The sequence below is a fragment of the Neophocaena asiaeorientalis genome, unplaced genomic scaffold (assembly GCF_003031525.2).
Source record: "Neophocaena asiaeorientalis asiaeorientalis breed wild unplaced genomic scaffold, Neophocaena_asiaeorientalis_V1.1 scaffold5, whole genome shotgun sequence".
In the NCBI taxonomy this organism is placed as follows: Eukaryota; Metazoa; Chordata; class Mammalia; order Artiodactyla; family Phocoenidae; genus Neophocaena; species Neophocaena asiaeorientalis.
This window is the reverse complement of record NW_020174698.1, coordinates 7547638-7570920: the sequence shown is the minus strand read 5'-3', so window position 1 is coordinate 7570920 and position 23283 is coordinate 7547638. Positions and strand designations below refer to the sequence as shown.

The 23283-nt window shown below is 36.9% G+C and overlaps 1 protein-coding gene across 1 annotated transcript in view; it reads left to right on the top strand.

Annotated features, from left to right (window-relative positions):
• The first annotated feature begins 272 nt into the window (after nucleotides 1-272).
• Nucleotides 273-23283, top strand: part of LAMA2 (laminin subunit alpha 2) — a 588138-nt gene continuing 565127 nt past the window's right edge. The window contains exons 1-4 of the mRNA XM_024759015.1: nucleotides 273-277; nucleotides 546-726; nucleotides 801-1170; nucleotides 1223-1270. Coding sequence (XP_024614783.1) covers nucleotides 273-277; nucleotides 546-726; nucleotides 801-1170; nucleotides 1223-1270 — 604 coding nt within the window. The remainder of the gene's footprint in view (nucleotides 278-545; nucleotides 727-800; nucleotides 1171-1222; nucleotides 1271-23283) is intronic.

Genomic DNA, 23283 nt, shown 5'->3' with positions numbered 1-23283 from the left:
TTACCTACATGAATGTCCAGCAGCCCTTTCAGACCTGCATGGGGGACAATTTATGGTGTGGGACTGTTCTACCCATTGTGGGACAACTAGCTCTCTGACCTCACTGTATACTGATGCCAGTAGTACCCCTAGTCGCTGAGCACACCAAAAGACATCCTGCAACTCTCATAAAACCCCAGTAAGGAGCTGTTCCAAACCTTATGAGAACCACAGACCATAAAAAAACAAACACACAAAGAAACAAAAAACTAGTAAGGAACTGTCATCTGAACATGGGGTGTTAGAAAAACTTGCAGAAATTCTGTTGAGTTAACGGGAAGGAATGGGGACTGGAAACATGAAATTTTGAGTCTGAAGGGAAACAAATGAAAAGACCTTTTATCCTCTTTAAATAAATGTTTCCTGACTGAACGGAAAATCTTAATTTTTACCTTTATATTGGTCATAAACATTGCAGTGGATGAAGGGGGCTTGTTTTATTTTGTCCTCCCTTTGCTGCCTTGCCAGCAGTCTACCAAGCAGTAGGTCTCCTGGCCTGATTGCAGCATCCCGGGGACCACCTTCTGCCTCCTGGTAACTTTGCAGTCAACGGGGCCTTTGGATAGTCTTACCACCAACGTGGATCACCTGGATCCACAGTGCTCGCACACAGCTGTGCCAGGCCTTTCTCAGGAGGTGCATCTACTCAGCTTCGGTATAGACCCTAGCTGTGCAGATTTCCCACAAGTAATGCCTTCCATGTGGAGGGATTTTAAAGATCACAAACTGCTCTCATATCAATTACTTTCTTTAACTTAAAGGAAGTTCAGCTAACAGATCAAGGCAATCCCTTCTCAGAGGGAAGGACCGCCGTAGGAAAGGCCTTTTTCACGGAGGACCCTTTAAGGGCTTGGGCCGGGACGTCCGTGGGGCGAGGGCCCGGGAAGGGGGCGGGAGGGGGAGTGTCCTCTTTCTACCCCCACGCTCCGGCGCCGAGTCGAGGCCGGTGGGGGCTGTCTCCTTCCCTTACCCAGCAGCTGCGGCTCATTCGGCTCACAAGCTCTGACCAGGGGAGAGGGCGGCAGCGACTCCGGCTCCTGAGAAGTGGATCTGCTCGGGGCCGCCGCAATGCCTCGAGCCGCCGGGGTCTTCTTGGTCCTGCTGCTCAGCGGAGGCCTCGGCGGCGGCCAGGCGCAGCGTCCGCAGCAGCAGCAGCAGCAGCAGCAGCAGCAGCAGCAGCAGCAGCAGCAGCAGCAGCAGCGGCGGCAGCCACCGGCGCATCAGCAAAGAGGTACAGTCGAGGCACGGGCTCCAGATGACACCCTTTGCCGGGGCCCGCGGCCCCTCACGGGTCCCTTCTTCTCACAGTTGCAGGCGAGGGACCGCTTTCTTGCTTTTTGCCCTTGAGGAGTGCGCTTTGGGGCAAGAAAGGCTAAGTTTGATGCAAGTTCACTTTCAACTCCCTGAGTTCACGGTGTAGGGGGAACTGCCTACCTCCCCCAAAAGAACACGAAACGCTTTTCATCTTTCATTCGTTTCTAAGAGGACTTGCTGTCACTATACATGTTGCAAATTGATTTCCGAAATCTTTCCAAGAGGCAAACTTTTAACCAATTAAATGTTTTTTAAAAGTTTCTCCCAATTAGATTCCATCCCTACATAGAGAGCTTTCCCAATCTGTGGTTCGTCTTGGAACTTAAGCGAGGGCAGCTGATACATCTTTTTTTTAAGGACTTTGTTTCCAACTCTTTGAACGGGGTTTGTAAAGGCGTTAAGTTTGTGGATTTTTTCTTTCATGGCAGTGTTGCTTCCAGCCTCACCTTTTCTTTACCCACGTCATATTTTAGGTATCCTATTTTATTATAGTGAAATGTCTCCGCTTGCTTAAATACAGATGAGACCTCTATGTCATTTGTATTTTAATTAAGACCACCGTGACCAGATATACCCTTCACGGGACTTCGGAAAACAGCTGCACTTAATGTAACTCAAATTATACTCCTCAGAGTGCCTTAATGTTTATATGCATATCATTTCTGGAACTCTTGGGAGACTTTGAAGGGTTACTTTATGATCATGAATTTTAAAAGAAGCATATGTGCAGCGTTTAAAAAAATAATTTATAATACAAAATTTCAGAAATCTTTTCTGTAAGTTAGAAAACATGTATCAAATTTAAAAAATTAAGAAATATTTAAGGTTTGGTTTCAAATATCAAAATATTTACCCTAAGAGTACAAAATCTGGAGATTAGTGCTTTTGACAGTTTTGATGAGGCTGAATCTGCCAAAATTTTGAAATATACTTATCCCTCTTTTAGTTAACTGGGATAAAGCTATGTCTAACAGTTCTGATAGGTTTTCTGCTTGTAGTCTAGCATGTCTAACATTACTATTTTATTTTAAAAGGAGTAGAAAAAGCACTCTAAGCTCCTTGCTATAATAATAACCTCTTGATTAAAATTCCTAGAATGAAAATGACCTTAAGTTCACTATAAACTTTTTTCCTTCTATGTTTGCTTTTCCTTCTTTGAGAAGTAAAATGGGGTCAGTGTGGCTTAATTAATAGAATTTATGAGAGTGAGTTTGAGAATATCTTTGGCAGCTGGTTTTTAAAAATACTACATTTAAATATTAACTTTACTTAATTATGTGATATGTTTTAACAATACATAATACTTTAATACTGTTAGGCAGCTGGCAGTGAAGAGACCAAGATCACCAATCCTCTGTTCACTTGGAGTGGGCAGAAGCTCAAAGCACGCCGAGTAGGGATCAAGTGGGTTCCTGACAATTTTCCATAGAGTGTTCCCCATTCCCCTTTTCTCTTGTTTCTCTCTCCCTTCCCATCGCCCCTCCCCAGGTTTATTTGAGGTAAAATTAACTCTGACTTCTGTGGTCCAGGCACAAGATGAAGTGAATTCAGAAGGGAGAATTTATACTGCCATTCTGTTGAGAGATAACTTGAACATTACACACAATAAGGAATTCTATGCAAAATAACTATAGCGCGGAGTCTACTATACACTGCTATATTCTGCATTCTAACATCAATTATTGTGTATTTTATAGATCATTTGCAATATGTTTAGAGACTGGATAAATGGTTAAAACCTGTTAATGTTAAAAGTCTACATAAAATATATTTCATAATGCCTTACATTTGTATGGTGCTTTATAATTTTAAAATGCCTTATATACGTGAGATTATTTCAGCTCCAGCCATTATTTATTATTGTTGGACAAATTTAAAACCTGGGGCTTGGAGTAGCTGTCTCTTAAGTTCATGCAAATGATAATAACTTAACTTTTAACAACTAAGAGCGCTTCTAGTATTGCCTTATGCTAAAGGGAACTTTATAAGGAACTTTATGCTAAAATTCCCGTTTTATAGTACCAAAGTTTCTTTCCATTTAATTTTTGAGGCCGTGTTTCCTTTTCAATGCCGTTCTGTTAAAGCAAGCTCTCAGTGAAGATCATTGAATATGAGTTTGATTGAAGAGGTGTTTTCTTGGCTGTCATCAGTTTTCTCTTTTCAGTTACACTAGCACTGACCTTCCTGACCAAAAATTAATTGTTTAGAATGAGTTCTGTTTTCCCTTATAGTATGGTGCCAGTTTACTAAGAATGTTGACACGAAGCAGACCTTTTCAGATGTTGTAACTAAGTTAGAAACTTAATCAGAATTAAAAAAAAATATTTGAAATCTTGTGTAGTTTCTAGAACACACTGTATTGTAGTATGAATAGCATTGACTCAGCAAGAAAGGTATTCCAAGGAAATTCCTTAACTAAATTGAAGATTGACAAAATAGGAAAACGATGTAGTCAAAGTAGTTCTGTATTTCAGCAAGGCAGCAGAAAAAATCTTTTCCTCACATCTGTGTAAATAATATGTGGAAATGGAAATGTAATAGTAGGTAAATTGCCAGTGATTGAAAACAGTTTCCAAAGACTATTGCATGGTGGATCATGGTCAATTCAGAAAGAAGTTTTTAGGGCTGTGACAGAGGTTTCCTTATGTTCATTTGTCTTGGTAATGGCTTGATGGAAAATAAAATCCAAGCATATGACAACTGCAGGTGGTCCAAAATTGATTCAGGTAGCTAAGCTGGTGAATATCAGATTCAGAATCTATAAATGTCTCTATAGCCTGGTCCATGAATAGAACCTACATGGAGTTGGTTTTATTATTTGTATCCAGATGTTAATTTCATTTTGCTGTCTTCTGGAAATTTGTTTTCTCCTTTATATGAGCAGGAATGAGTACAAAGACAGGATGAGAAAGGCAGTCTGAATTGCAGCAAGTTCAATATGAACATATAGTATGATATGGTGACAGATAAATTAACTCACTTTTATAAAAAACTCAGAAGCCGGTAGGTTTGTTTGTTTAATGTACATTTGGGTGCTTCATTGACAAATGGATGTAAATTCAGAGAAGGGAGAGTAGAATGGTTAGAAGTCTGAAAAGATTTTCAGAGGAGAATTATTCCAAGTAAAGACTGTTAATTTGGAGAAAGAAAGACTTAGGAAATCATAAGATATATCTTCGAATTTTTAGAAGGGTTGTTATTTGGAAGAGAGACTAAAATATTCTTTCTAAAGCCTGAACTTGGATCCATAGAAGAGTGTGACAAAGAGGAATGTTTGAGTTAAATAAAATGGGAGGAAACCTCTTCCCTCTCCTCTCTCTTCCCTATTCTGAGCTCTTCAGTAATATCTGGGTTGTTCTGGAGCACCCAGCTTCTGGAAATGTCCATGCAGTGATCAGATGTTCAGGTTGTCAGAGATGATTTAGGACTGAATGCCTCTACAGAGAGGAAGTTAAGACTCATCAAGTCTCCAGTCCTTTTTCAAGTCCAAGATTCTAGTATTACATTCTATTGTTTTCAGAAGGCATACTTGTATTTGAACTTCTGAATTCTTAAAAAATGTCAAGAAAGTATTAAGTGAATATAAATGTGTTTTTAAATGTCTTCTGGGATTTAAAATAAAAACATGTTTGAGACGATCCTCACTCACGTTTGGCAAGAATACTTAAAAATTTAATATGGAACTTCCACATCACCATAAATTGCACAGTTCTAAAACATCCCGCGCTATAAAATGTGAGAACACTTTATAAATTACCAGAGAACTTTTCAGGGGATTTATTGTGGCAGTAAAGCTGGAATTGATTTTTTTTTTTTTTTGATATTTTCTTTTGCTACACATGTAACTTGTTGGCTTGTTCACTACATACTGGCCTACTAGTTTGGTAAAAATTATTAAAAATAGATAAATGTATGGCTAAGAATAAGAACATATTCAACATCGACTATTATATTATGGATGTGTTAGAATTTTTTAAAATGACATACATTATATATTATATTTCAAAAATCTGATATATCAATGTATGCCAATTGCTGATATATCTTATTCCTAAAATATTTTTCTTCTAAGATTTCATGCAGAGTGATGAACTGAATCTGTATCAAGAGTTGCTAGGGATTATGAAAGAACTGTGCCTGCTCTGCCGATTCTTTCTTAGTGCACTTCAGTTACTGTAGCTCCTGAGAGATGGGATAACTGTCACCTCACTGTAATGACTGCACTCTTCACCTTCTTCAGATACAATTATTTAACAGCTCAAATAGATATCCCAAGAGTTCTACCCAGATATGACTTCTGTAAGGAAAACATGAATTTGTTTTTTTGTGGGATGGATTTATTTAAACAAGAAGAATTTCTGAAGTCGTATTTTGACACCTTACAATTATATTGTAATAGCTACTACTCAAAAAAGTTTACTTTTTGGTAGATTTCACGTCCCAGTGTTTTCTCCATTCCCGTTTATCTAAAGCAGATAATTGCCACTATTTTTCTGTTCATACATTTAATAAATACTGCTTATTCATTGACAGTGACTAATGTGCTAGACTTTTCAATGTGGACCTCTGAGACTGAATCATTTTTCTTTCTTTTAATCCAAATATATTTAGCAGTGAAATATAAAAAGAAATTCACTTAAACTTTATATGAGGTCTCATATCTTCTTTCATAATCTGTTTTAGAATTATGGAACTACAGTTGTGGGCAACAATGGAAGAGGAGGAATAGAGGTCTAGTGGGGTTCAGAATAGGGAAAACTAACTTCAACATAGCCTATGCATAACAAGATTTGTGGGGCGGCTAGCTGTCTAAGTTGTAGAGTCCAAAGGATGTATCAAATGCACACTTGAGTCCAGTCAGCATTAGCTATCCAGTAGGATTCTGTCATGTGGGTGGAACATGTCTGGAAGAGTTTCCAAGGGGATAATTAAAAAAAAAAAAAAAGGTGACTCCAGGTCATCTGTCTATTTTGCAGTAGGTCCTTATTTAGCACCTGGAGACCCAGTGGAAAAGATCAGGAAGAAAATGTCAATGGCCAAATTGTTTAGTTTGTAATCTAGAAGATTGGGGTTTAGGATTTGTGTAGAGTCACAACTTTGAAATGTGTAGATAAGCGGGACCTAAGGCAGAAGCCTAGTTGCAGTGAATGAGAAAACAAGGTAGAGGTTAGAGAAAGATGGCATCAGATGGGCACATGGTTCTCAAGACTCATGCCAGGCTCAGTGTATACCAGGCAGACAGAAAGAAGACAGATTCTGGGCTGTACCCATTGGTTAATGAATGAATATGTTCAGTGAGTAAAAGAGAGCCAAAAACAGAACAAAAAAACCCCACACACATATCCCTGCTCTTATGGAGTTTATATTCTAGTTGAGGAGACAGAAATATGATGAATATATAATGAATAAGTATTATAATGAATACCTATATTGTGTAGAATGTAGAGGGTGATGGATTCTGGACAAATACAGCAGGGTAAGAGGAATCAGGAGTTCTAGGAGTGAAGGATGGTTGCTATTTTTAAATGGTGATAAAGGTTGACCTCACTGAGAAGGTCACACTTGAGCAAACACTTGAAACTGATGTGGGAGTGATTCATACAGATATCAGCTTGAAGGGTACTCTGGGCACAGGGAACAGGCTTATAAAGGTCTAAGGCACAATTAAAAGGGACAGAGAAGTAACGGGAGGCTAGATCATTGTAAAGATTTTGCCTTTTAATCTAAGTCAGATGGGTGGTATTGAAGAGTTTTTAGTAGAATTAAATGAACGAATGAAATAATAATTAATATTTTTCATCTCAAGCAGACTCTAATCCGTTGGACTAGACCAGTAGTACAAATGTAGGATTATTTTAAATTCATCTCCTGCCCCAAACCTTTTATTCATAGAGCATATTTAAGTGACTCCATTTAAGAGTATTCCACCTCAACAATCTTACCATTGGGAAGCTCAGATGTGTCTTTGTAAAACTCTTTTTCTTTTTCTTTTTCTTTTTCTTGCTGTTGGCATCTCACTTCCATTCCATGATTAAAAGAATATCAATACCTCAAAACTACTCAAGCGCAAGGAATTTCTACATATCCTTTTATTTTGTCCCAGTGTTCTTAGAAAGATTTCATAGGTTTCTTAGAGTGTTTTTAACTAAAAACGTTAAAACAAAAATTATCCACAATCCCACGTGGATATGTGTGTACCTTGGAGTTCTCTTTTTTATTATTCATTTCAGTATCAGAGCTAAAGTTTAGATACTATTGTTAAAAATGACACAATGATGTATTGATCTGATGACTTTTATGAAATGGACTTTGAAATGTTACCTACTTTTACAATCAGAAACTTATTCTACGCTCTGTTTCGATTTTTATAACTTCTTTAAGGGTCTCTGTAAGTCTTGTAGTAACCTTTGGAATAAAGTAACACAATTTTGGCCTAAGTTCTGTCATTTAGAACAAACTTAAGTGAAAAAAATTGTATAGCTTCTCTCCCTCCCTTCCTTCCCTCCTCCCTCCTTCCTCTTTCTCTCTCTCTAATCTCTCTCCTTCTCTCCGTCCTTTCCTCCCTCATTCCTTTCATCTCTCCCTTCCTTCTTTTCTCCTATAGTACCCTGATTGTGAATACAATATGGTTTTCGAAGAGATGATTCTAACAAATTTAACTTTTTAGAAAATGTGAAAGGCAAAACTGCTTAAATCTTTCTTCTTATTAAAAGCTACTGATAATTACTATCTAAAGATAGTTTTGAGACATAATCTAAACTTACATAGTGAGTTAAAGCTAGGGGGTTGCCTGCCAAAGATGTATAATATGAACAAAAAATAGTGTTTTTCCAGTCATCTTGAATGTGAATTTTAATATGGGAGCTTTATCCTATTTGGCACATGACATTTAGAAAAAGATCATAGAGGGTAGTCTATTAGTGGTTTATTACTCATAACACTCGCTTTCTGTAACAGGACTAATCTAATACAAATAGCAAGTTCATCTGTGCAAATTCTGAATGATGAACACCTGAGCAACTATTTCGTGCCTGGCACTTGGGAAAGGCACCTTGTGCAATGTTAACTATGTCTCACCTTGTACGGTCCTCTCATCTGACCGCTGGGCTGTGCCATTTCCCGAGGCTCTTTATTTAACTGCATCTTGAGTGCCAGATGCTTTAGATTGGTTGAATAGTATCTAGTGCATTGTGAAAGTTAACACATTCATTTACATAGCAAAAATTTTTAGTAGGTTAATATAATTATCCTCATTTTACAGAAAGAGAAGTTTGTCAAGGACAAACACAAGTTCCAATGTTAGTTTTAGAATTAGAAATTAGAATATGTTCTTGCTGCTGATTTTATGGATCCTAAGTTGTCATCTCTTTTGGAGTTTTAGATTCTTTCTTATCTTTTATAAAATACCTCAAAAATCGTATTTTCATTTCTAAGTTATGTTAGTCTAATCTGAAACTGGAGATTCACTAGGTATTATGTAAGAACAAGAAAAATAAAATGTGTAGTCTTCAAAACTCATTTTCATTTAAACACACGTATACACTACTTAAAACTATGCAGAAATACACACATTACTCAAAACTATGCGTAAATTTAAAAGTATTCATCAAATTTTAGTCTTTAAATTCTTAGGATTTGGATTACTGGGCACTAGACTGTGAGAAAGTATTAATTGATTATTGGCTTTTCTGGAGTTACCTTACAGAAATTACTTCAGCAGGCTAGAAACATAATGATATTTATTATACAAAAGATTCTTTAAAACATAGTCACTGTGTATGTCTGTGAATGAAAAGAGCAAGAATCAAATAGATACACCTAAGAATCAGAGCAGAGTGAATCTCAAAATTCCTTCTGAAAAAGTGTAGAACACTGGCATCTTCATAAAAAGATTTAAAGAGTTCTATTTGAAGTTGAACCTCTCAGTTAAGAGAAAATTTTGCAAACCTCCTAGATTTTGAGAGGATGTGTATGTATGTACCATTTATAGTTTAACACTCTCACAGTACTTAATATATTTAGTATATTCTAATGTGATTTGTTTTTTTAGTCATTAGATTTTCAGTTTTATAAACAGAAGTATAGAATAAGGGAATCTAAAAATTTCTAGAATTCTGAATTTGCAGAAAAGTCTAGTTGCCTTGATAAATGATTGTGGACCACAGAATAAACTGTAAATGGGATCATTATATTTTTCAGTCTGGTAGCTGTACTGTTAAAACTCTAAGGGTAGGGCTTCCCTGGTGGCGCAGTGGTTGAGAGTCCGCCTGCCGATGCAGGGGACATGGGTTCGTGCCCCGGTCTGGGAGGATCCCACATGCCGCGGAGTGGCTGGGCCCGTGGGCCATGGCCGCTGAGCCTGCGTGTCCGGAGCCTGTGCTCCGCACTGGGAGAAGCCACAACAGTGAGAGGCCCGCGTACCACAAAAAAAAAAACAAAAAAACTCTAAGGGTAATTCTTTTTAAGTTGCTTGTAACATATAAGGTCCTATTCTAAAGAGGAAATAAGGTTAGTCAAGCTTGCCACATCAGATATATTTTTCCACAAGCCTGTATAGGTACCCCAATTTTCTGGCTTATTGCCTGCTATGCCTTTTTCAATTACTGAATAAGGCTGAAAATATGAAGGAGAGCACAAAGTCGTGCAATTGTCATTTCAGGTAGCTGCTTCATCTCATTGGTTTGTTGTGAGGAGTATATAAAACATAGAGCATCTATTAGGGACTCAATCAATGTGAATTTTCAAAATGCCTCAAGAAAAATGAATTAAGTCTAAAAATTGTCATGGTGTCTTCTGGCTTAAAGCAGCACTTTTTTTCTCCAATACTGTGGTATACCAAACTCAGCTGAGGTTGATTATGAAGGTATTTGCTCATATACTTGAAAACACAAATGTATGAATTCAATTTTAATTGGAATTTTGTTGTAGTATTTCGCTATTCTGAACTTCATAGCTTAGCTTACAAAAATACTCTTATTAACATATACTTCTTTTTTTAAAGTATAGTTAATTTACAACATTGTGTTAATTTCTGCTGTACAGCAAAGTGCTTCAGTTATGCATTCATTTTTTTAATAAGATGTTGGGGTAGGAGTTTATTAATTTATTTTATTTATTTTTGCTGTGTTGGGGCTTCGTTTCTGTGCAAGGGCTTTCTCTAGTTGTGGTGAGTGGGGGCCACTCTTCATTGCGGTGCGCGGGCCTCTCACTATCGTGGCCTCTCCTGTTGTGGAGCACAGGCTCCAGACGCGCAGGCTCAGTAGTTGTGGCTCACGGGCCTAGTTGCTCCGCGGCATGTGGGATCCTCCCAGACCAGGGCTTGAACCCGTGCCCCCTTCATTGGCAGGCAGATTCTCAACCACTGCGCCACCAGGGAAGCCCCATTCTTTTTATATTCGTTTCCATTATGGTTTATTACCAGCTATTGAATATAGCTCCCTGTGCTACACAATAGAACCTTGTTATTCATCCATTCTATATATACTAGTTTGCATCTTCTAACTCCCACTCCATCTCTCCCCCACTCCTCTCCCCCTTGGCAACCACAAGTCTGTTCTTTATAACATATATTTCTTTATGTCTTCAATTTCCATATACATTCCTCTGCTTTGAAGATAACTTTGAATAGCAGAAGAAGTATAAACTTGGGAGATGGAAAGTATTTTCTTACTGAGACCAAAAACCTGAGTCGACAGAGTTTAAATTTCCTATTAGTAAAATGGAATTAAGCTAGATAATATTTGTGAAAATACTTGGCAGTTAATCAGTAAATATTAGCTAGTTTCTTCTTATTTGATCACAAAGCTCAAAATGGTATTTGCAGTGCAGATGACACCCCTTTAGCTTAAGAAGAGCAAAATATTCTAAAAGCTTTGTTGAGTAGACCCTAAGAGATTATAGATGGTAAACTGTGTCACTGCAGGGTGACTGAAGAATTCTATCTAGGTCACACAACAAGTCAGTAATAGAGATAGGAAGAAACACAAGGTCCTATAATTAGCTAATAGTTATGTTAGTAGCTGAATGTGAGAAGTGATTTAAACAGGCAACAGAATGGAAATTTTGGCAGTACTTTTTGGCTTTTTATATTTCAAATATGATATAATAAACTTTTTAAAGGCATTTCTCAATTCTGGACATGAATTTATTAGGGATTGATCAACTACTTTTTAAAGACTTTTAATATATGTAATGTGTTAGAAAAATATATGGCACATAATAAGTGCTTCATAAAGATTAGTTATTATTTTCAGCCTGTGAAGCTTGTCTTCATTAACATCTGCTTGGGTAGAGATGGCAATTCAGCATGTTTGACACACATGGAAATTAATTTCAGGATGGTCTTCAATGCAAAGTCTAATTGGATTGTAGAAAAGCTCTCAAGATAGACCCTCTTTATTTGGACTCTCTCTATTGACTAAGGTGAAAAATAGTCTTGGAACACAATATTTAATATCAGCCTGAATAGGGAGAATTTTTAGTGTGTCTACCTATGTGTTAAGTCTAATGGTAAATTACTAAAAAAACCCAAAAACTACCTCAGGAAATCAAGTAACCCCAACAGATCTCTAGGGAAACCTGCTTTTTAAACTTGGGAATATCAGATTTTGAAAATTAATTCAGACGAAGTACTTCTTATAGGCCTTTTTCCTATTCAAAAAGTTTCAATCATGCCTAATATGTAATGTACAACTATTTAATTTTTCACTGTGGTAAATTGAAAAATCACTGGATTTGTAATTGGAACTCTAGGATACGGGTTTTGTTTCCAGCTCTTCCTAAAGCTGTGACCTTAAATAACAGGTCAGTCATTTAACTATTCTGAAACTCAATTTCCATCTAAAAAAATGAGAACATAATGTTCAAATCTATCTCATGGGGTTGTTATAAGAGTTAAATAAAATGTTTCATACAAATAGTATTATTAATACTACTACTCTGTATTATAATAAATGATAGGTTTGGTCAAAGGCATTGTTGGTTTATAACGTTTTTCTTCACTCCCTTTCTTTGATTTTTGTTTTCCCCTAGTAGCTCTTAATACACTTAGTTCTTGTGTATTGAAAACCGTGGCGCATCTTCCTTCTATTTCTTTTTTCTTTTTTTGTGACGTATCTCCCAGTAACACAGAGAAAGTAAATTAGTATGGAAAGGAAATATTTAAAATGCATATCCTATCTTTATTGGTTTTGCAAATAGCTATAGATACACTTCGTATACAGACAATGATATGTTTCAAAATTCTTCAAAATACTTTTTATTTCTCTTTATTATCTTCCTCAAGCTGGTATAAAACATTTTTCACTCAACTTTCAAGAACTGATTTTATCCACAGGCTTCCTAATATGTGCTACCTAAGACGTGCTAAGAAGGCAACACTAACCTAAAGTTCCTACCCATCTGGGATCTGAAATTTTAACTTTAGATCCTTTGGACAAAACATTGCCCTCTCAGACCATTTTCCATATTCTAGGAGATCCCTACTTTTTAAAAAAAATTAATTAGTTTATTTTTGGCTGTGTTGGGTCTTCGTTGCTGCACACGGGCTTTCTCTAGTTGCGGTGAGCAGGGCCTATTCCCCGTGTTCCCTGCATCTACAGGCGGACTCTCAACCACTGTGCCACCAGGGAAGTCCTGGGCTACTTTTCATCGCGGTGCGTGGGCTTCTCATTGCAGTGGCTTCTCTTTGTTGTGGAGCACGGACTCTGGGCGCCTGGGCTTCAGTAGTTGTGGCATGTGGGCTCAGTAGTTCTAGCTCACGGGCTCTAGAGCACAGGCTCAGTAGTTATGGCACTCGGGCTTAGTTGCTCCGGGGCATGTGGAGTCTTCCCAGACCGTGTCCCTTGCATTGGCAGGTGGATTCTTAACCACTGCGCCACCAGGGAAGTCCCCCACCTTTTTTTTTGAATTAACAAATAACTGCATTCAGGCTCTTCTGAACGTAATTCCATAGATTAGGTCAAAATTGATTCATGTATATAATTAATCTGTATTTTATGATTTTCAGCTGTGTAATAAGTTGAACGACCAATCCAATCTTATACAAACTTCGAGAGCTATTGCTATTTCAGAAAGCTAGAAGGGCATATAATTAACTAGTTCCTCTTCTAAGATCTTCAGCTATGTGATGGTTAGAAATTAATATGTTAAGTTTCATAATAATAGGGCTTTTTGTCTTGTTATTTACTGCTCTGTCTCTTGTCTGGTATATAGTTGGAACACAATAAAACTTCTAAAATGAAGAAACCACTCTTTTTGGACAGACTAAAAGAGTTGCCTTTAAAAATTGTTGTACATGTATTATTTTTCCTAATGCTTTCATAGTCGAAATGAATATTTTTATAAGATATACATTTCAAAAAATATTGAAACACAGTGTGCACAGATACAAGGTATTGCTATCAATGCCACTTAGGTGATAAAATATTTTAGAAATATTTTAGAGTACTTTATTTTGCTCTTGATGCATAATTTTTTCCCCTAAGGATATTCCAGTGAGAGCTGAGCAAATTTTAAGCTTTGGATGAGGAATGCATATCTCTTTGCTTAGTCAGAACTTTTCTATATGTGAGGTCTTTTTGGATGAGAATTATAATACAAAGGATTAAAATGTTTACCAGCTATCATTTTGGATATATCATAGACACTAATATTCAAAGCTCCCAACCACTTTCCTTCCTAACTCTTCCACTTTCCAAGCTTGGAAAGGATTCCTTTTTTTCCTTTTTCCAAATTAATCTGTTTTCACCCAGTTTTTTGCAAAAAGGTAATTCTCACCCTCTCTGCCTATTAAGCTCTTTGAGCCATCAAGACACCTTTCTTTTTCTCACACACCCTGCTTTTGAACACCCTACATTCTCTTGCACTTTTAAAACAGTTAAAAGCTCGTTTCCTCCAAGTCCTCAGGTATGAATCCACCTGTGTCTGATCACTTCTGTAACGTTAGTCCCACATATCATTACGTATAGTGTAAAAATATTCATCATATTATGTATGTGAAGTTTTTCTTAGTTGTCTTGCTTCATTTATGTGTTTATGAGCTGAGAGTGTGGGAGGGGTAGGAATTTCTGTTGAAATTAGATGTGTTTTCTTCGTTTTGTATAATACCAGTTGAAGCACTAGTGATTGAATTCTACGTGAACTCACCAGGCCAGGACAGTATTTTCAGCTGAGATTACTTAAAGGGAATAGAAAAGTGGCTTGCCACTCTAATTATTATTCTCTTGGTGTGTATTATTCATAGATGAAGAAACAGTAAAGTGACTGAAAAGACAATATAAATCAAATAATAAAAAAATTCTGCAGTCAACTATAGAATTATTAGCATACTAGCGAGTTTCTTTTAAGTTAGGTGTTCTGCTACAACTGGGAATTAATGTTAAACACTTTAAAAATTTCTGTACAGCGATTAGCTAGTATAACTTTAAGATAGAGCAGATCCTATAAACTAAATTTCTAAATTTAAGTAACTGCATAACATAGTTATCATGATTTCCATGGAGAGAGAAAATCAAATCCTTTCTGATAGCCTTAATTACAGCCTCATTTTCCACCATGCTGCTATCATATGCTTTACATTTGTGTAGCATCTGGTGTCTAGGATGTTTTATTGTTTCACCACCATTTCTGTGCCTCCACACAAAGCTTTTGAGTATTGTTGTACATAGCAGCGTACTCCTACAGTTGGAGTAACATTGGGGTCAATACTTAAAATGAATGACTTAGCCTGATAAAAATAAGAATGGAGATATAGAATCCCAGATTTTCTAAATCCCAGACGTGCATTTCAGTTCTATATAAATTCTTCTTTCTAGTATGGAAAGTAGCAGTTTTTAAAAGGAGAAAGCTAATATGAAAATTGCAGCATTATAACAATATTTAGGGATGGTAGGGTTAAGATTTTTGAAAACTGACTCTGTAGATACTCTATAACAGGTTTTAAAAATTCAGTCAAAAATGATGGTTTCTCATGTTCTCCAGAGAGAAACATCCATTCATTTTATCTTTGTGTTTAAGATAATTCTTATTCCTTCCATAACTTAATTGAAGTGTTTAATTCATTTTTTACATTCTGTTCATAAATATGACCAGACACAACTTAGAATATGTATACTATATTGTTTTATATTAATACACATGTATTTTCTGTCTTTCTTGGTAGACTTGTATATGGTTTCATATACTGGGGAATTATAAACTGAATTTATTATAATTATTCACTGAGTAAAATATTGATGTTAAAATCTAACATTATTTTGAATATCACCTCTGAGAGATATTGGAGACATAGTGAAATCATCATTTCACTAAGATTTCTTTCTAATAAGACATTCACCATTACTGGAATTATATTTTATGCATTACATTCCATTGATGTAATTTTAAACTTCCAATCTACTTCACTATAAATGGAATTTCATTATGTCTGACTCCACAATAAGTGGGTTACAGTATCGTTGACATTTAGTAGAATTACAGATCTTAGTGTCTTTGTACAGTCTGCATTAAAATGCATTATGTGTGCTTTCAGTTCTGTTTCAAAGAAACTACTGTTGATTTACATAGTTGTTGTATAGAGGAATTCTGTTAAACTCCATTGCTTGATTTAATGGTGGCTTTTTTTTTCCTTTCTGAAATCATTCAAAAATATTTCTTCATGTAGTTGCAGCTATTGTATAAAAATGAGATAAAATTTATGGATTCTAAATATATTTGCATGAGTTTTCTCTAACAGTAGGTCTTTATAAAGCCTTTGTGGAACTTAAGCTGTAATTGTGGCTTTCTCTTGTAACTTTCTTTTATTCTATACTTTATTATGAAAACTCTTGTAGAAAATTAAGTATTTTATGTAGTGCTGAGAATGCCTTTCTCTTTTAAAGAGTAAAATTAGAATATTTCTTTTGTCTCAAGCTCAGGGGAAAAAGCTTGGTGAGAATAGGATCTTTTGTCTGGATACATGTTTGTGGATTAGATGGCAGAGCTATTTCTGTGGAGGCCGGAGAAGGAGGGGGCTGGGCTGAAGGAGGTGACAAGGACAATGGACTTTGGTTTCAAGAGGGCTGGTGTTGAGACCTCCTCATCTTTTACCCTAGAAAATCTCAGACATAGGCATCCAGCTGCAGGTAGTCCCTTTTTTTGGCTCAGAGGGACACTTAGAGTGTCTAGGGGAATTTCTAGGGGAAATTGCCCTAGAATAGTCTTAAAGCCATTAATTCTAGAACCATTTCTTCAAGGGTCCGAGACCCTGGGAATACCAAGGCTGAGGATACTTCTACTCAGTCTAGTTTGATGGGAAGAACATTTGAAATTCATCCAGGTCAAAATGACCTGCTATGTCTGTGCTTAAACCTTACCACACCTCCTCTTCTTTCTGCTCTTTCTGTTCTTTCTGTGGGGACAGTTAGTAACCACCTCAAAACACAGCTTTATATTTCATCATTATGCCACCCACAGTCTTAGGTTTCCAGCTTGGTTTGGGGGCATCGTGTTTGAAACTTAGGTAACATATTTGAAATAGAGATGCCCTTGATGATGTTTTAATGAGCATTTAAAATTCCACAATAGAGTAATTCAAAGAATCGTGTTCCTTTGTTTCTATCTCCCAAGATAAGAGTATCTGGAGGCCAGATTTCCTGCTGAGTTCCTTAGCATTATTTCTAGGTCAGAAACTAGGCATATTAACATGAAATGTTGTTCTGCATCTGGAAGCCAGAGTCTAATAAGCATTGTTAATTTAGTTAAAGAAAAAGACAGCTGTTTAAGATTAGCCTTCTTGTGTATGTGTGGGAGTTAACAGAATAATATCTCTTTCCTGAGATGTGTATGTTTTGCTTATTTGCAAATTTTAATTGATGAAGCAATTAATGAGCTAAATGAAATAATAAAATATTTTATAATTTTAATTGGAAACTGGTTGACAAGTACTCATCTAAATGGTGCTATAAAGTTCTAGAAGCCATATAACTTCCAATATCTTTCTATACTGTGCATTGTATTCTGGGCATGGTTTCCTGTAGTACAACTATTGAGCCAGATAAAGCAACTCTATTTCCAAAACTAACCTTCATGGTAACCGTTATTTAGAACCGTAGCCTAAATGACACCTTGCAGTTAAAACACTATTGTTTTCTGATATGTATTTTGATAATTATCTATTTTAAACACATTTATATAGATGTGTGTAATGAGGTTTCTTTGGGAAATACGTATGTTGAGTTTAAACCTATTTCCATTTAACTTTCACAAGCTTTCACTATTTTCCTGTTCTACCCAAGGGATAGTACCAATTATGTGTCAGGCATTTTATTCACTTTGTCTTTACTATTTCTGAGATCCCTGAGGACTGGTTTTATGGTTACCATTCTATAGAATCAGGCTGAGAAGATGAGGCTCATATGACTGTAAAATATTTACAGTATGGCATAAAGGCACAAACTCTATTTTTTTAAGTTAAATTAAATTAATTTATTTGCCTGCGTTGGGTCTTCGTTGCTGTGAGTGGGCTTTCTCTAGTTGAGGCGAGCGAGAGCTACTCTTCATTGAGGTGCGTGGGCTTCTCATTGCGGTGGCTTCTCTTGTTTGCGGAGCATGGGCTCTAGGCACGTAGGCTCAGTAGTTGTGGCACACGGGTTTAGTTTCTCCGCGGCACGTGGGATCTTCCCAGACCAGGGCTTGAACCCATGTCCCCTGCAATGGAAGGTGGATTCTTTTTTTTTTTTTTCCTGCGGTACGCGGGCCTCTCACTGTTGTGGCCTCTCCCGTAGCGGAGCAAAGGTTCCGGACGCGCAAGCTCAGCGGCCATGGCTCATGGGCCCAGCCTTTCCGTGGCATGCGGGATCTTCCCAGACCGGGGCACGAACCCGTGTCCCCTGCATCGGCAGGCGGACTCTCAACCACTGCGCCACCAGGGAAGCCCGGAAGGTGGATTCTTAAACACTGTGCCACCAGGGTAGCCCACAACCTCTATTTTTCTAACAACTTTTCTGTAAAAGTCATCCATATTTTTGTGTTCATCAATATTTTGTTCCTTTTAATTGCTAGGAATTAACAATGTATGAATATATCTCAATTTTAAATTTAACACCTGTTGATGATTTTTAGATAGTTTTCACTTTTTAGCTGTTGGGAATAAATTTGCTGTATATGAGTCATGTACAAGACTATTTATGGACATATGTTTTCACTTCTCATATTTATCTAGGAGTAGAATTCCTGGGTTGCATGGTAAATATACATTTAATTTTATAAGAAATGGGAAAATTGTTCTTCAAAGTGATTGTACTGCTTTACTTTTCCAAGACAAAGACATGACCTTAATCTAGTGATGTTTACTTACTTCAAGCACTGTAAATGTTTGGTAAGCTAAATTTTGGGATAAAGAATGATATGACAATTGACCATTTTTCTCTCTACTCCTTTCTTTCTATTTCTCTCTCTTTTATTAGAAGATTAAAAAAAAAAGGAAGATTTTATTCTTCAAGAGGCTCTCTGGTAAATTTAAGATTTCTTAAAATTCTACATAGGTATACAAAGCAGAATAAATATGCTTTGTTCAACTTTTAAAGTATGTTATTGGTCATCTTATTTAACTGTTTTACATGTACTATGATCATGGGTAAAGCAATAATAATAATATTAATGGGAAAAGAAAAAACTCCAATTTATTCATTAAACAAGAGTGTGTTGAACATGTACTATGAGTAAAATAAAGTTTTCTATACTGTACATACAAAGATGGGAAAGACGTAATTTTTTCCTGCAGAATTGTATAAGTAGAGAAAAACGTAAATGTATGTATGCAATGAAATTAATACAGGCAGTATGTATGTGGAAAGGGATTTAATGAAATTATTTAAAATGTTTTAAAATTCGTAGTGGGGTGGAAGAGTCAAGATGGCAGAGTAGGAAGACACAGAGTTTGCGTCTTCTCACAATTAGGCAACTACAGCACACTGGTAGACGACCTTGGACACCTAAAGGGACGGGAGGAATCCCCGAATGACCGGGTAGGATGTGGAGGGAAGAAGGAGGGGAAGAAAAGTGGAGTTGGGATGGGACCGGCACCCCTGAGGGGCGGCTGGGGGAGGGGAGGGGGTTCAGACCCCAGGTAATATTAATTGGTGTGAGGTCTCCCGGAGGTCCTTATCTTGGCACCAAGAGCCAGCTCTACCCAACTGCCTGCAAACTCCAGTACTGGATGCCTTGGGCCAAACAACCAGTAAGACAGCAAAACAGCCCCACCCACATCAGAAAAAAATAAGATGACAAAAAGATATATTACAGATGAAGGAACAAGGTAAAAACTTACAAGACCAAATAAATGAAGAGGAAATAGGGAACCTACCTGAAAAAGAATTCAGAGTAATGATAGTAAAGATGACCCCAAATCTCAGAAATAGAATGGAGGCATGGATCGAGAAAATACAAGAAATGTTTAACAAGGACCTAGAAGAACTAAAGAACAAACAAACAGTGATGGACAACACAATAACTGAAATAAAAAATACACTAGAAGGAATCAATAGCAGAATAACTGAAGCAGGAGAATGAATAAGTGAGCTGAAGATAGAATGGTGGAAATAATTGCTGAGGAGCAGAATAAAGAAAAAAGAATGAAAAGAAATGAGGACAGTCTCAGAGACCTCTGGGACAACATTAAATGTACCAACATACAAATTATAAGTGTCCCAGAAGAGGAAGAGAAAGAGAAAGGGTCTGAGAAAAAATTTGAAGAGATTATAGTTCAAAACTTCCCGAACATGGGAAAGGAAATAGCCACCCAAGTCCAGGAAGCACAGAGTCCCACACAGGGTAAACCCTAGGAGAAACACACCAAGACACATATTAATCAAACTAACAAAAATTAAATTCAAAAAGCAGCAAAGGGGGCTTCCCTGGTGGCACAGTGGTTGAGAATCGGCCTGCCGATGCAGGGGACACGGGTTCGTGGCCCTGTCCAGGAAGATCCCACATGCCACGGAGCAGCTGGGCCTGTGAGCTGTGGCCACTGAGCCTGCGCATTCAGAGCCTGTGCTCCGCAACGGGAGAGGCCACAACAGTGAGAGGCCTGTGTACCGCAAAAAAAAAAAAATAATAATAAAGCAGCAAACGAAAGCAACAAATAACATACAAGGGAATCCTCATAAGGTTATCATCTGATTTTTCAGCAGAAACTCTGCAGGGCAGAAGGGAGTGGCAGGATATATTTAAAGTGATGAAAGGGAAAAACCTACAGCCAAGTTACTCTGCCTGGCAAGGATCTCATCCAGATTTGATGGAGAAATCAAAAGCTTTACAGATATGCAAAAGCTAAGAGAATTCAGCACCACCAAACCAGCTTTATAGCAAATGCTAAAGGAGCTTCTCTAGGAGGGAAACACAAAAGAAGAAAGAGACCTGCAAAAACAAACCCCAAACAATTAGGAAATTGGTCATAGGAAATACATATCGATAATAACCTTGAATGTAAATGGATTAAATGCTCCAACCAAAAGACACAGACTGGTTGAATGGGTCCAAAAACAAGACCCTTATATGCTGTCTACAAGAGACGCACTTCAGACCTAGGGATACATATGGACTGAAAGTGAGGGGATGGAAAATGATATTCCATGCAAATGGAAATCAAAAGAAAGCTGGAGAAGCAATACTCATATCAAATAAGATAGACTTTAAAATAAAGACTGTTACAGGAGATAAGGAAGGATGGGATCAATCCAAGAAGAAGATATAACAATCGCAAATATTTATGCACCCAGCATAGGAGCACCTCAATACATAAGGCAAATACTAACAGCCATAAAAGGGGAAATCAACAGTAACACAATAATAGTGGGGGACTTTAACACCCCACTTACACCAGTGGACAGATCATCCAGACAGAAAATAAATAAGGAAACACCAACTTTAAATGACACAGTAGACCAGGCAGATTTAATTGATATTTATAGGACATTCCACCTGAAATTGGCAGAATACACTTTCTTCTCAAGTGCACACGGAACATTCTCCAGGACAGATCACATCTTGGGTCACAAATCCAGCGTCAGAAAATTTAAAATAATTGAAATCGTATCAAGCATCTTTTCCAACCACAATGCTATGAGGTTAGAAATCAGTTACAGGAAAAAAACTGTAAAAAAAACACAAACATATGGAGGCTAAACAATATGCTACTAAATAACCAAGAGATCACTGAAGAAATCAAAGAGGAAATCAAAAACACCTAGAAATAAATGCCAACAAAAACACAACAACCCAAAACCTATGGGATGCAGCAAAAGCAGTTCTAATAGGGAAGTTTATAACAATTTAATTTCACCTCAGGAAACCAGAAAAATCTCAAAGAAACAATTTAACCTTACACCTGAAGCAACTAGAGAAAGAAGAACAAAAAACCCCTCAAAGTTAGTTGAAGGAAAAAAATCATAAAGATCAGAACAGAAATAAATGAAATAGAAATGAAGGAAATAGTAGCAAAGATCAATGTTGGTTCTTTAAGAAGATAAACAAAATTGATAAATCTTTAGGCAGACTCATCAAGAAAAAAAAGGAGAGGATTCAAATCAATAAAATTAGAAATGAAAAAGGAGGGATTACAGCTGACATCACAGAAATACAAAGGATCATAAGGGACTACTACAAGCAACCATATGCCAATAAAATGTACAACGGAAGAAATGGACAAATTCTTGGAAAGGTACCACTTTCCAAGACTGAACCAGGAAGAATTAGAAAATATAAACAGACCAATCACAAGTAATGAAATTGAAACTGTAATTAAAAATCTTCCAGCAAATAAAAGTTCAGGACCAGATGGCTTCACAGGTGAATTCTGTCAAACATATAGAGCAGAGCTAATACCTATCCTTCTCAAACCCTTCCAAGAAATTGCAGAGGGAGACATACTCCCGAACTTGTTCTACGTGGCCACCATCACCCTGATAACCAAAACCAGGCAAAGAGATCACACACAAGAAAAAATTACAGACCATATCACTGATGAACATAGAAACAAAAATCCTCAACAAAATTCTAGTACACAGAATCCAACAACACATTAAAAGGATCATACACCATGATCAAGTGGGATTTATACCAAGCATGGAAGGATTCTTCAGTATACACAAGTCAATCAGTGTGATATACCATATTAACCAATTAAAGAATAAAAACCATATGAGCACCTCAATAGATGCAGAAAAAGCTTTTGACAAAATTCAACACCCATTTATGATAAAAACTCTCCACAAAGTGTGCATAGAGGGAACCTACCTCAGCATAATAAGGGCCATGTACAACAAACCCACAGCAAACCTTATTCTCAATGGTGAAAAACTGAAAGTATTTCCTCTAAGATCAGGAAGAAGGCAAGGATGTCCACTCTCACCACTCTTATTCAACATAGTTTTGGAAGTCCTAGCCATGGTAATCAGAGAAGAAAAAGAAATAAAAGGAATCCAAATTGGAAAAGAAGAAGTAAAATTGTCACTCTTTGCAGATGACAACATACTATACATAGAAAATCCTAACGATGCCACCAGAATACTACTAGAGCTAAGCAATGAATCTGGTAAAGTTGCAGGATACAAAATTAATGCACAGAAATCTCTTGCATTCATATACACTAACAACTAAGGATCAGAAAGAGAAATTAAGGAAACAATCCCATTTACCATCACAACAAAAAGAATAAAATACCTAGGAATAAACCTGCCTAAGGAGGCAAAAGACCTGTGCTCAGAAAACTATAAAACACTGATGAAAACAAAGATGATACAAACAGATGGAGAGATATACCATGTTCTTGGATTAGGAGAATCAGTGTGGTGAAAATGACTATGCTACCCAAAGCAATCTACACATTCAATGCAATCCCTATCAGATTACCAGTGGCATTTTTCACATAATCAGAACAAAAAATTTTACAAT